Source organism: Mustelus asterias, chromosome 20, assembly GCF_964213995.1.
Source record: "Mustelus asterias chromosome 20, sMusAst1.hap1.1, whole genome shotgun sequence".
Taxonomy (NCBI): domain Eukaryota; kingdom Metazoa; phylum Chordata; class Chondrichthyes; order Carcharhiniformes; family Triakidae; genus Mustelus; species Mustelus asterias.
The window spans coordinates 74,306,073-74,320,800 of record NC_135820.1 but is presented as its reverse complement, the minus strand read 5'-3'; the positions used below and the strand labels follow the sequence as shown (position 1 = coordinate 74,320,800).

General features: G+C 46.2%; 1 protein-coding gene across 1 annotated transcript; it reads right to left on the bottom strand.

The window, feature by feature from the left end:
• Positions 1-1,278: 1,278 nt before the first annotated feature.
• On the bottom strand, positions 1,279-14,445 carry tcf15 (transcription factor 15). The gene is made up of 2 exons (XM_078236172.1): positions 13,786-14,445; positions 1,279-4,596 (listed from the first exon to the last, which is right to left on the bottom strand). The coding sequence occupies exons 1-2, from the start codon at positions 14,257-14,259 to the stop codon at positions 4,522-4,524; spliced, it is 549 nt and encodes a 182-aa protein (XP_078092298.1). The 5' UTR covers positions 14,260-14,445; the 3' UTR covers positions 1,279-4,521.
• Between the last annotated feature and the right edge of the window lie 283 nt (positions 14,446-14,728).

The window sequence follows — 14,728 nt, the reverse complement described above, 5'->3', positions numbered from 1 at the left end:
AACTCATGCTGAATTTTATCTTTTATGGAGAAGTTGCTGATCTCATTTCCTTTTCCTCAAACAAAATCTCCTGATACGTGCTCCAGTCAGAACACACTGTTCAGGGGATTGGCAACGTTGAGAATACTTTACATTTGGAATTACGCCTCCAGTAATTCTTCCCCCTCCCCCCTTTCTTGGACTTTCTTGACCCAGGGCTGTATGATTTTGAAATGAATGTACAAAAATTGGCCAATGACGCATTCTCAAGAGAGCACTTTCTTGGGAATGGGAGTGTCCTGCGATGGGGAAGGGGGTGGGGTGAGGCCACTAGTTTGTTTCATTCCATGGTCCATTGGAACCACCATTAAATCGACCACCTTGATCAAGAGCTACACCCATACCCTACAGGGTTGGAAGGGGCGATGAAATTGAAACAAGGTCAATTCAGGCAATTTGTAACTCTACCCCCTCAACCCCAGTTCCCTCCCAGCCCTCCCCTCCCTCCCTCCACTCCGTCCAGCCCCCTCCCCTCTCCTCTCCCCTTCCAGCCCCCACCCCTTCCAGCCCTCCCCTCCCTCCCTCCACCCCGTCCAGCCCCCTCCCCTCTCCTCTCCTCCCCCTCCCCTCCCCTCCCCTCCTCCTCCCAGCCCCCTCCCCTCCCCCTCCCCTTCCCTCCCAGCCCCCTCCCCTCCCCCTTCTCCCAGCCCCCTCCCCTCCCCTCTGAGCCCCCTCCCCTCCCAGCTCCCTCCCCTCCCCTCCCAGCTCCGTCCCCTCCCCTCCCAGCCCCCTCCCTTCCCGCCCTCTCCCCTCCCATCCCCTCCCCTCCCAGCCCCCTCCCCTCCCCTCCCAGCCCCCTCCCCTCCCCTCCCGCCCCCTCCCCTCCCCTCCCAGCCCCCTCCCCTCCCAGCCCCCTCCCCTCCCCTCCCAGCTCCCTCCCCTCCCCTCCCCTCCCGCCCCCTCCCCTCCCCTTCCAGGCCCCTCCCCTCCCCTCCCAGCCCTGCCCAGCCCCCTCCCCTCCCCTCCCTGCCCCTCCCCTCCCCTCCCTCCACCAGCCCTTCATTAACTAGTCCTGAACAGCTGCTAACACACATCTCTCCTGGAACAGTAGCTGTTTGTCTGTTAACCAGGATAATGAATGCAATTGGGATGATATTAACAGGACTCTATTGTTTCCATGTATGGGTGGAAGTGTGGTGTGTCCCGGTATTCCCCACACATCAGCCCCCCTTCACTTCTTGCTGAAAAAAAATTGGATTGGACAGAAGTTGGGTTTATAATTTTAGATCTGGACAGATGGCAATAAACAATAACTATTTTTATTCATACAACATCTTAACATAATGAACCATCGCAAGGTGCTTTGCCGTAGCATTATAAAACAAAGTGTGAAATGACCGGTATTCTACGACCTCGCCCGGGATTCTCCGGTCCCGCTGCAGTATATGGAGATTTGGCTGAGTGCCAAATTCTCCATCCTCGCTGGCAGTGGCGGCGGGGTGCGAATGGCCAGAACCCTCCTGTCCACATCAGGAGAGATTGGGTCAGATGAGCGCAATCTTTAGTCCAGGAGGCAGGTTTGAAGGAGCAGCTTAAGGGAGGCAAGCGAGGCAGAGAGACAAGGAGATATAGGGAGGCAATTCCAGAGCTTGGGCCCAGACAACTGAAGGCACGGCCACTAATGGCAGAGCAATTAGAATTGGGAATGTACAAGAATTTAAGGAGTATATCCTCCAAATATACACTTTGGAGGAAATAATAACAAATGGGATTACTATCTCAATGGAAACAAATTAAAACATGCTACCGTGCAAAGGGACCTGGGGGTCCTTGTGCATGAGACGCAAAAGCCCAGTCTGCAGGTACAACAGGTGATCAAGAAGGCAAATGGGATGTTGGCCTATATTGCGAGGGGGATAGAATATAAAAGCAGGGATGTCTTGATGCACCTGTACAGGGCATTGGTGAGGCCGCAGCTGGAATACTGTGTGCAGTATTGGTCCCCTTATATGAGGAAGGATATATTGGCATTGGAGGGAGTGCAGAGAAGGTTCACCAGGTTGATACCGGAGATGAGGGGTTTGGATTATGAGGAGAGGCTGAGGAGATTGGGTTTGTACTCGTTGGAGTTTAGAAGGATGAGGGGGGATCTTATGGAGACTTATAAGATAATGCGGGGGCTGGATAGGGTGGAGGCGGAGAGATTCTTTCCACTTAGTAAGGAAGTTAAAACTAGAGGACACAGCCTCAAAATAAAGGGGGGTCGGTTTAGGACAGAGTTGAGGAGGAACTTCTTCTCCCAGAGGGTGGTGAATCTCTGGAATTCTCTGCCCACTGAGGTGGTGGAGGCTACCTCGCTGAATATGTTTAAAGCGCGGATGGATGGATTCCTGATCGGTAAGGGAATTAAGGGTTATGGGGATCAGGCGGGTAAGTGGTACTGATCCACGTCAGATCAGCCATGATCTTATTGAATGGCGGGGCAGGCTCGAGGGGCTAGATGGCCTACTCCTGCTCCTATTTCTTATGTTCTTATTGATATCTGGGAGAGTTGTGTGGTTGGAGAAGATTACAGCGATAGGGAGGGATTTGAAAACAAGGCTGGGAATTTTAGGATCAGGATGTTGCTTGATTGGGAACCAATGTGGGCCAGCGAGCACAGGGATTGGAGGGGAATGGGACTTCCTGCGGGTTAGGGCAGGGGCAGCAGAGTTTTGGGTGACCTCATATTGACGGAGTTAATGAATGGAATTATTCCACATCCCCATTCAGGATTCGCCTTTTCACTGTAACCTAGCAACCTCCCTGGTCTGAGTGATGAGCTTTGGCTACACATCAGGGATTGAAGGCAAAGTTGTCGAAATGGCCTGCATAATGGATCTGCCAGGTGAGAATCTCCCAGACATCCCAACCGAGGATTCCCCTCTCCCGAGGCACTACCTCAGGGCGAGCTAGGGTTTCACAAGGTGCCTCCGCCAGAAATCTTCAGCCAAGTGTTCATGTGTGAATCTCAGCAGGCTTTTCACAACAAGCCTGGCCAGATCCTGCCCTGCCCCATTGCAGGAGAGACCGCTTGAGGGAACGGAGACCTGGCAGGTGGAACCAGTCACAGTAAAGAGTGACCCACCCACTCCCAAGCATTCCCCCTTGTCTGATAACCCGGAAAATAGCCATGCTGAATGTCCCACCCAGGGTCCAACACCTTGTCACATGTGGTTGTGCCAGGCAGCAGGTATGAGTTCAAGTATGGGCTAATGTTCTCAGCTGCCACCTCAGTGCAGTACTGCGGGAGTGCTACACTGTCAGTGCTCTACTGAGGGAGTGCTACACTATCAGCGCAGTACTGAGAGCATATTATACTGGTGGCATGGTGGCACAGTGGTTAGCACCACTGCCTCACAGCACCAAGGACCCGGGTTCAATTCCCAGCTTGGGTCACTGTCTGTGTGGAGTTTGCATGTTCTCCCCGTGTCTGTGTGGGTTTCCTCCGGGTGCTCCGGTTTCCTCCTACAGTCCAAAATACATGCTGGTTAGGTACATTGACCATGCTAAAATTCTCCCTCAGTGTACCTGAACAGGTGCCGGAGTGTGGCGACTAGGGGATTTACAGTAACTTCATTGCAGTGTCAATGTGAGCCTACTTGTGACAATAATAAATAAACTCTAAACACTGCCAGTGCAGTAGTGAGGGAGGGTGACATTGCCAGTGCAGTAGTGAGGGAGTAGGACACTGTCAGTGCAGTACTGAGGGAGTGCTGCTCTGTCAGTGGAGGAGGAGATGTGAAACCCAGCCCCCATCTGCCCTCGACTCTATCTCGAAGATCATGGGACTCCATCCCGCAAGCAACAATCACTTAAGAAAAACAAACGATCCTGTCATTAATTTGTGGACTCCTGCTGTGCACAGACTGACTGCCATGTTTCCTACATCACAACAGTGACAACACTTCAAAAAGATACTCGCTGAAGGCGCTATGTAAATGCACGTTCCTTTTTTAAATGCCTCTCTACAAGTCTCCAGGGAAGTGTTTTAAACTCAAACCATCCTCAAAAGTACAAACACAACATCCCCCGACAGAGAACACATCTCTCCTTTATTTATTTTTTGTTCACATTTTGGCTCGATTTTGAAAAAAAATTTTACAGCAGATATAACAACATAAAAAAAACTTAGAAAAGGCCAGATCTCCCCAAATGGAGATAGACTTCAGCATATTTTAAAGTGTCACACTCTCTTTTTGTCCCACACTAGGCACACGCTCTGTGTATAGTCTGTGGCTTGTAAGCCGGACTCGAACGCTCAGTTCCAACTCCAGATACAAAAGCTTCTGCTTCGATTCATTCTTGGGGAAGGGAGCAGAGGGTTCAGGGCTGTGTCCATATGCTCCTTGTATAAAGTTTGCCATTTGTATTATTTTTTTTTGGGGGGGGCGGGTTGCAGCGAGCACTCTTTGAACTCCTCACGATTGGAGTCTGGTGGTCGGTTGCAGTCTCAATCTCTCTGTCCCCCCCTCACTCTTCAGCCGTCTCCACCGTGCCCTCTCACTGTCGCTGCAGCCTCAGAGTCCCCGGTCCCCTGAGCTTCGAAAACCCGCTCTTGCCGTCTTTGTCCTTAACCTACAAGGGCAGAGAGAGAATAAAACAAATCGACCGCTTTCAGTCAACACCAACGAAATATTTATTACACAACTCGCATTTTGAAATCGCCCTCATACTTTAAAACAGTAAACTTTTACAAAACCTTAGTAAACTTTTTAAAAGTTTACTAAAGTTAAACAATAAATTATAATCTAGTATGGATTAATGTTATACTGCGAATTAAAATGTTTGCTGAGTTTGTTAAAGTTTGTCAAAGTTTACTAAAGTTTCTAAACGGTTACTAAAGTTAAAGTTAGAAAACATTAAATGTTATACTACGAATTTAAAAGTTTACTAAAGTTTGTAAAAGTTTACTAAACTTTGCTAAACGTTGTAAAACATTAGTAAACTTTAACAAACTCAGCAAAATATTTTAATACGCGGTATAACATTTATCCATATTAAATTATAATTTAACGTTTTCCAAAACATGTATAAATAATATACTAATAGAGATTTTGGTTAGTCTAATATTTTTATAATACGTGCACGTTTATTTTATATATGCATATTTTCGATGTTTCTATATTATAGAAAGCTTAATGTGCAAACTGCCACCATTTTTGTGAATCTATCGCTGGTTTAACTTGGAAGGGAATTCATGTTTTGCTTTGAGTCAGGATTTAGTTGGGTCTCTGTTTAAAACGGGAGAAGAGGGAGCTCCCATTCCAGAGGTGATCGAGTAACAGATTAATGACACGCCGTGTGTAACAGTAGAACTGTGACCAATGGGTAAGGCGATACACTCCCCATCGCTGTTTGTTCTACGTGGGGGTCAGTTAGAAAAACAACACCCGGCTTCCTGAAATGTTCCCTGTTTCGCCGGCTCCCTTCCCGCCCCTTCATGTTCCCCGTTCTCAGGCACACCTGACGTCCCTAATGGCTTTTATTACCCCGTGGCTGGGAGACACGCATTTCTTGAAGGTAGTTTTGGGCGCTGTGTGGTGGAGTTCAGAAATGTACACTGCTGGGATTGTGTTTTAACAACATCCCCGCAAGTTCAAAAAGTGAACCAAGTAATTAAACGTTAGGCTAAAATAGCTGACAACGTTACTGGAGCGCGAGCAAGCTGAGGTTAGACCAACACGGTTGAGCCAACACATTTAAGGAATTTCCGCAGACCAACAGGCCATTCGGCCCAATCCGTCTTACTCTCCACATCAGGAGATAAAAAAACAATGAAAATCAATGATATAACCCAGAGAGGGGGCTTAAAACAGGAGCAAAAAAAAAAGCCATGTCCTCGGGCACATTTATAAAGTTATGAAATACCAAAATCCAATTTTGATTTTAAGTCACGACTCTCCCCCAGGGGAACCTCTTTTTTATATGGGGGCTACGTGAAGAATTCCACCCCCCCCCCCCTCCCTCCCTCCCTTAGTAACACAAACGACACATGTGCAATAATAATGTAGGAAATGAGCTACAATGTGTGTAATTGAATCGAGTGGTTCAGGTGGTGTTATGGACATTAAGTGCTGTACAAAACTCGGTGGTTTTGCGAAAACTGGCAGAACCCATTTAATTTGATACTTCACATTTACTGCCGACAATTCAGACTTATTGATTAAATACAGTCTGCAAGTTAAAAATGTAAAAGCCCCGCAGTGTAAGCAGGGAAAAAGTCCTGCCGAACTGGAAACCAGCATTTGGCAAGTTCTGTTATTTTAAGAAACGAGATGTATTAAGTTCTGATCAAAGTCATCCACTTTAAAACGTTAAACCTGCCTTCTTTCCACAGATGCTGCTTTGACCTACTGAGCATATGCAATTTGAACTCAGATTATTTTGTGTGTACACCATCAGTACACCACATATCTTCATATACCTATTGGTAAAAGATATTCTCTCTTCCACCTTCTTCCGTCGGGAAAAAGATACAAAAGTCTGAGGTCACGTACCAACCGACTCAAGAACATCAGACTTTTGAATGGACCTAAGTTGATCTTTCTCTACACCCTAGCTATGACTGTAACGCTACATTCTGCACCCTTTCCTTTCCTTCTCTATGAACGGTATGCTTTGGCTGTATAGCGCGCAAGAAACAATACTTTTCACTGTATACTAATACATGTGATAGTAATAAACCAAATCAAAAATGGCTGGCCGTCCCTTTTGAGAAATCTGATTTGCCAAAAAAAAGTTTCATAGAAACCCTACAGTGCAGAAGGAGGCTATTCGGCCTATCGAGTCTGCACCGACCACAATCCCACCCAGGCCCTAACCTCACATATTTACCCGCTAATCCCACTAACCTATGCATCTCAGGACTCTAAGGGGCAATTTCTAACCTGGCCAATCAACCTAACCCACACATCTTTGGACTGTGGGAGGAAACCGGAGCACCCGGAGGAAACCCACGCAGACACAAGGAGAATGTGCAAATTCCACACAGACAGTGACCCGAGCCGGGAATCGAACCTGGGACCCTGGAGCTGTGAAGCAGCAGTGCTAACCACTGAGCTACCGTGCCGCCCCAACAATTTGGCGGCTCTTTTTCACAATCTCATTGGTCAATAATAAAAATTGGCCCCTTCTGTCAATTCCCAGCGATTTCATTAGCTGTGGTAATGTAGACACGTGTCTATTTGTGTTTAATAATATTCAAATATATGTTTGACAGTTATCAATTACTTTTTGGGATCTATTTATGACATTACTCTGTTAATCGTTAGCAGAGTTGAAAGGCTTTTTGGAGTAAGCATTTAGTTGAATTCCTATTTTATTCTCAGTTAACAACTTTTAAGTCTTTGATTATTCATCTACTTCCAGATGTAAGCAGCTTCTGTGAGTCAGTCCTATGGATTTGATGACTTTAGACATTTGGTGTAACTTTTTCGTACATGGGATTCCGGAGCCCGGGCTAAATGTTTCACCCATTGTCTGAGAGTGGTCAAAAAGTCAAACTCAAGCCTCATTCCATTGTCACCTCCCTTTTACATCCAATTTGATTGTGTTTTGACAGAACATTTTCTCTCCGGGTCACTTGATATCCCTGGTCCACGTGGCTGGAAAGGCAGGCGTGTGGCTTGGCCCCATTCTTTGTGCTCTGACCCAGGGAGCATCCAATAAATGCAGAGCTGGGAGGGGCTGGGGCATGGAGATGACTTTACCTCCAATCTTTCCTGTTTCCATTTGGGATGTTCCAAGTTTCCACTTGGCATGGAAATTTGGTTCTTCATTCTCTTCCAGCAAAAATTTTTTTCCACAATTGAGGTATTCACTTTATCACATTGTTCCCACTTCTCTTTCATCAATAGTTTTCTGAAGTAGGTCGGAATTGATATTCTGCGTTGCTAGCTGCAGCCCCTGCACTGTTTATATACACTGAGCTTGAATGAGGTTTGATCCATCTTCAAGAACAATAAAATAAAAGCTCAAACTCTAAAAATAACCAAACTGGTATTTACACACCAAACACCAGGGCTGGTTGGCTGTGTGGTTTCATTAACCCTGGGTGAATTCCTGATGCATTAGTCTCATGAGCTACTTGCCGTTGGAGGACAATTCTATTAACTCATGACTCTCCATTGCAATTCTCTCAAAACAGTTTGGAAAACATGCCAATATCACAAGGCACAGTCCTAAAGTGGCTAACCACGGTGGCACAGTGGTTAGCACTGCTGCCTCACAGCGCCAGGGACCCGGGTTTGATTCCCGGCCTGAGGTGACTGCCTGTATGGAGTTTGCACATTCTTCCCGTGTCCGTGAGGATTTCCTCCCACACTCCAAAGATGTGCGGGTTAGGGTTGACAGGTCATGGTAAATTGTCCCTCAGTGTCAGGGGGAAATCAAAGGGTAAATTCGTGGGGTTATGGGGATAAGGTCTGGGTGGGATTGTTGTCAGTGTGGGCTGAATGGCCTCCTTCTGCATTGTAGGGATTCTATGAAGTGAGTCAAATTGAAAATTATTTGCTAAAAATTATTTTAATTATGAAATTACATTGAGTTAAAGGTTTATTAGCTGGATGGTGTCACATTTTTCATAAATTTCAATTCAATAAAGAAAATATTCTTAAAATGGCTTCTCTTTAATCTCCAGTTCAATTATTATAATAAATGTTACAGATATTTAGTGTTAGGCCAAAAACCACTGTAATCTTAAATCTGTTTATATTGCTTCCAAATAGAGGTGCAATATTCTGTTTCTCTCCCCACTGTCGCTCCCAAACTTCCTCCACAGATACAGACATTTTCCCTGACATGTTATATTCATACTGAATGGAACTATTTCTGGTGTTTATGTAGTAGCTTTCCTGTTGAACAGGTGGACGACATTGGGCTATTATGTCTACAATCAGGGACTGACCCACAAACAGTATTGTGTCTGCACAGCAACTAAGATCAGCTTCTCTGGGGCCTAAAGTATCATTAACAAAATACACTGTGTGTGTATCATTTTATATATACACCTACACACCCTTTAATATTTTTTTGCTATGCTGTGAACTAAACCAACATTCTGTCTCTATATTTTTCCAAACACATTTCATAAGATCACAATCTGGAGAATTGTAAGTAACAAAGCTTAGATTTTATATTAAAAAACACCGGAGTTTTAAAAATCAGCAAAGTCAATATTTATAGCACATTTTATATTTGTTTACTTTTATGCAAATCTACAGAATTTGTTATATAGATTTCTTTAAGTTATGGGAAGATATATTGACTGAGAACGCAAGATATTAATGAATTGTATGTATGACCACATAACAGTCAGGGGCGGCACCTCACAGCCCCAGGGACCTGGGTTCAATTCCTGGCTTGGGTCACTGTCTGTGTGGAGTTAGCACATTCTCCCCGAGTCTGCGTGGGTTTCCTCTGGATGCTCCGGTTTCCTCCCACACTCCAAAGATGTGCGGGTTAGGTGCATTGGCCATGCTAAATTGCCCCTTAGTGTCCCAGGATGCATAGGTTAGAGGGATTAGCGGGGTAAATATGTGGGGTTCTATAGGGCCTGAGTGGGATTGTTGTCGGTGCCGACTCAATGGGCCAAATAGCCTCCTTCTGCACCATAGGGATTCTATGATCCATCACCGGACTTCAATATCAATTTGTTTGAAGTACTTAAAGTCAGTTTATCACTTAAGAAGGAGCCAATCTCTAAATGTAAGCTCTTGCATTGTCATTTACCACATAATTAGGAAAAGGATCCATATAAATGCAAATAAATAAATCAGAGTTAATCACTCATAATATTTCCGGACATTGATTTTTGATGGTGAGTTATTGTTTATATTCTAATTATTGACTGGAACAACAACATTCTTTTTGGAAGTTAAGACATGTCGTAAATGACAACGCAAGGGTTTAAAGTTAGAAAATTAGAATTGATGGGAGATTGTTAGAGTGGTGGCCTAAATCACGAGTGATTTGCATCGGGTACAAATGCCATCACATTTAAATCACTAGTTTGGAAAGGATTATTTGACCAGTTGGGACAAATAGTTCTGTGGTATTTTGGAATACAAATTCTGGAGCTATCTAAGACACAGCTGCATTTTTCCAGCTCGGATTCAGCCAATTATTCCATCGTAAAATGTACGAAGGATCGTATTGCTCCTCTGGTCAAGTCCAACCTATGACTTTGAATATTTGACCAATAGTCAGTCACTCCCAACAGATGAGGATTAACAAATTTCGAAATGAATAAAACTAAAATCAAAGGTGTGAACATAATACCAAGCAAAACCAGTTACTCAAAATCAATTAAATATTAATACTAAATCAGGGATTTTTTAGCAGCAGATCCAGCATGTCAGTTATGGCTCCGTTAGTAGTACTCTCACTTTCAAACTGCAAGGTTCTGGGTTCAAGTCCCAATCCAGGGTTTGAGCCCAGAATTCTACACTGATACTCTTAAGTACAATACTGAGGGAGTGCTGCACTGTTGGTAGTGCTACCTTTTGGATGAGGCATTTGAATCAAGGCTCCACTTTGCTGCTCAGGTGTAAAAGATCTCATGGTACTATTTTGAAGAAGGGCAGGGCATAACAGCCCACCCGCCCCCTCCGTGTCCTGGTCAATATATTGTCCCTCAATCAAAACAAATGATCTGGTCATTCACACATTTTATCTTGCTGTGCACAGCCAGCTTGACTGCTGTGCTTCCTGCATCACAACATTGACTAGGTTCAAAAATACTTCATTGGCTGTAAAGCACTCAGAGGCATCTTGTGGTGGTGAAAGGCACTATATAAATGCAAATCTTCCTTTTCTTCTTTGTATTGTATCTTTAACCCCAGGAGGAGTCACAAGGTACTTCATAGGGTGCGATCAAACCTAAGACCATAAGACTTAGGAGCAAAATTAGGCCACTCGGCCCATCGAGTCTGCTCCGCCATTCAATCATGGCTGATATTTTTCTCATCCCCATACTCCTGCCTTCTCCCTATAACCCCTGATCCCCTTATTAATCAAGAACCTATCTATGTCTGTCTTAAAGACACTCAATGACCTGGCCTCCACAGCCTTCTGCGGCAAAGAGTTCCACAGATTCATCACTCTCTGGCTGAAGAAATTCCTCCTCATCTTTGTTTTAAAGGATCGTCCCTTTAGCCTGAGGTTGTGCCCTCTGGTTCTAGTTTTTCCTACTAGTGGAAACATCCTCTCCATGTCCACTCTATCCAGGCCTCACAGTATCCTGTAAGTTTCAATAAGATCCCCCCTCATCCTTCTAAACTCCAACGAGTACAGACCCAGAGTCCTCAACCGTTCCTCATACCACAAGCTCTTCATTCCAGGGATCATTCTTGAGAACCTTCTCTGGACCCTTTCCAAGGCCAGCACATCCTTCCGTAGATATGGGCCCAAAACTGCTCACAATACTCCAAATGGGATCTGACCAGAGCCTTATAGAGCCTCTGTATTCTACAGAAATTATACTGATGTAAAGAAGGTGAAATAAGGCTGTTAGGAATGGGTGACTAAATCAATGGGGGGGTCTAAAAGGACGATATCAAAGATGATAGGCCAAGTTGTTCAGTGAGTGAATGCCAAAGTTTGGGGCCTAGACAGCTGACGGCACATTAATGCTAAGTTGAAGGGAGCTGGGATATGCTCAAGAAACCAGCATTGGAGAAGCAGAGTTCTTGAGGGGTGTGTGCCTGGGAGAGGTGAGTGCCTGTTCAGGTACACTGAGGGAGAATTTAGCATGAAGGGGCAGCGCTCCGAAAGCTTGTGGCTTGTGTTACCAAATAAACCTGTTGGACTTTAACCTGGTGTGAGACTTCTTACAATGCACCCTAACCAGCACGTCTTTCGGACTGTGAGAGGAAACCGGAGCACCCGGAGGAAACACACGGGGAGAACGTGCAGACTCCGCACAGACAGTGACCCAAGCCGGGAATTGAACCCGGGTCCCTGGCGCTGCGAGGCAGCAGTGTTAACCACTGTGCCGCCCGAGGAACACATTTTTAAATTCAATGTTGGTGGCCTGGGAAATGCAGCAACTGATCGAAAAGTTGGCTCTGTTCTCTCTCCACAGAGGCTGCCAGACCTCCTGAGATTTTCCAGCATTTTCTGTTTTTGTTTCAGATTCCAGAATTTTGCCTTTATTTATAGCGGGTTAAACCTTTTTGACCAAACGTTTGGTCACCTCTGATGAAGAGTCATCCAGACTCAAAACATTGGCTCTATTCTCTCCCCACAGATGCTGTCAGACCTGCTGAGATTTTCCGGTGTTTTGTTTTGGTCACCTGTTTGTTTTTATTTGACCTGACCTTTACGTTCCTCACAGCTCAGTGCAGCTAACTAGGATGCTTTTCTATATTAAAAGCTTTATGTTCTTAAGAACCTCCATCTCGAGCAATGAGACTACTGATTCATAGAATCACTACAGTGCAGAAGGAGGCCATTCGGCCCATCAAGCCTGCACTAGACCCTTTCCCCAAAACCCCACGTAGTTACCCTGCTAATCTCCCTGACACTAAGGGGCAATTTAGCATGGCCAATGGGAGGAAACCGGAGCACCCGGAGGAAACCCACGCAGACACGGGAAGAACGTACAAACTCCACACAGTCACCCAAAGCTGGGAATTGAACCCAGGTCTCTGGCGCTGTGAGGCAGCAGTGCTACCACTGTGTCACCGTATCATCCTATTGACTCCTTTCTTTGCTCTTAGCGCTGACCCTTCAAACCTGTTGAATTTTTGACTATAATCTGACCATTTGAAATACTTTGGAAAAAGAAGCGAATGCAAGTATATTATTTGTATAATAGTTCTATATGAACTCAGTCCTCCGAACAACCTGAGATGTAACCTTTCAAGTATTCACAAAACAAGAATTCAAACTTATTTTTTGGTATTTTGTGTTTTGTTGAAGGGTTACATCTGAGGTTGTTAAGCGACACAGCTCACATATAAATATATATATTTAAAAACTTGATAATTAAGAGTAACATCAACATGTTTGCCTAATTAATGAATCCAAATACATCTTCCTTTTGGGAGAATGGTTTTCTCCGGAAAGGGTGTCTAAAATGGTGATGGAATTGGGTTCAAAATAACTTTCATAGAATCCTACAGTGCAGAAGGAGGCCATTCAGCCCATCGAGTCTGCACCAGCCACAATCCCACCCAGGCCCTATCCCCATAACCCAATGCATTTAACCCAGCTAGTCCCCCTGACACTAAGGGGCAATTTAGCATGGCCAATCAACCTAACCTGTACATCTCTGGATTGTGGGAGGAAACCGGAGCACCCGGAGGAAACCCACGCAGACACGGGGAGAGCGTGTAAACTCCGCAGAGATAGTGACCCAAGCCGGGAATCGAACCGGGGTCCCCGGCGCTGTGAGGCAGCAGCTGTGCCACTGTGTGGAGGGAGGGCAGGGGAGGGGGTGGGTGGGTGGCTCCAGGTTGGGGGGCCATGGCTTTCGCCATGCTGAGACCGGTTGCTGCTCGGCCCCACGGTGCCCCGAGTATTTATCCAATTTCGAAAGGAAATTGGATAAATACTTGAAAAAGCAACAAAACAGGTGTAAAGTGCGATTGATTGGATGGCTCCTTCCAAGGGTCAGCACAGGCACAACGGGCCGAATGGCCTCACTCTGCTGTATCTAATGGGTTGATTTCAGAGCAGGATTACTGAGCATTTGGAACATGTTGAGATGGGCTGTTTTCCTGAGCAGGGCCCCACTCACAGTCAAGAGAGAAGGCTACCTACCCCTTTCCTTTGGTTGCTGAGGCAGAAGGTACAGATGGATCTGGGCTGCGAGCCCTCATACTCATTCTGGCTGCTGTAGACGGTGGCCAGGCACGGCTGCCCATCCAGGCACTCCTCCCCCACCAGCAGGATGTTGCCCAGGTGGGAGATGTAGCTGGAGGCCAGGCGGAGGGTCTCGATCTTGGAGAGCTTCCTGTCGGCGGGCTCGGTGGGGATGAGTGTCCTCAGGGCGCTGAACGCCGTGTTGACGCTGTGAGTCCTGTCCCTCTCCCTGGCGTTGGCTGCCTGTCGGTGCTTCACCACCACCGTGCTTTTGGAGAAGGCCACCCTCCTCCTCTTGCCAGAGCCGTTGCAGCAGTCGAAGGACTGGTCGGATCCCTCGCTCTCGCTCTTGTTCTCATCATCGTCGGAGTGCAGGCTGATGTCCGGGTAGAAATGCCGAGCAGCAACCGGTCTCAGCATGGCGAAAGCCATGCCCCCCCCCAACCTGGAGCCACCCACCCACCCCCTCCCCTGCCCTCCCTCCACAACAGCCTCTCAGTGTCTGTCCCCTAGTGAAGGCTGCTGCACTGGAGACCAGGGGGACAATCAGCCAGTGGCAGAAATCACAGCGGCGCCCCACAACACGCCTGCTCTCATATCATTGAAATCTGTTGTGATATAAATCCCCAAGTTCATTTATAACTTGGAGGAGGGGCTTGCGGGAGACACGCAAGCCCGGCAGAAACCAATAGGGGGGGAGCTGTCTGTCCCCAAACTCCCATCAATAACTCCATCCATTGGATGTCAGCTGCAAACCAAACTGTACAGGGGGAGAGAGATCCTCAGCTGTGTTCTCAAACTGAGAAACAGACCGTTTTTTAAAAAAAACTTTTTGCAAACTTTAAACACCTGACTTTTTATTGGGGGGTGGGATGGAAAAGTAGCAGATTGCGTTTGAGAT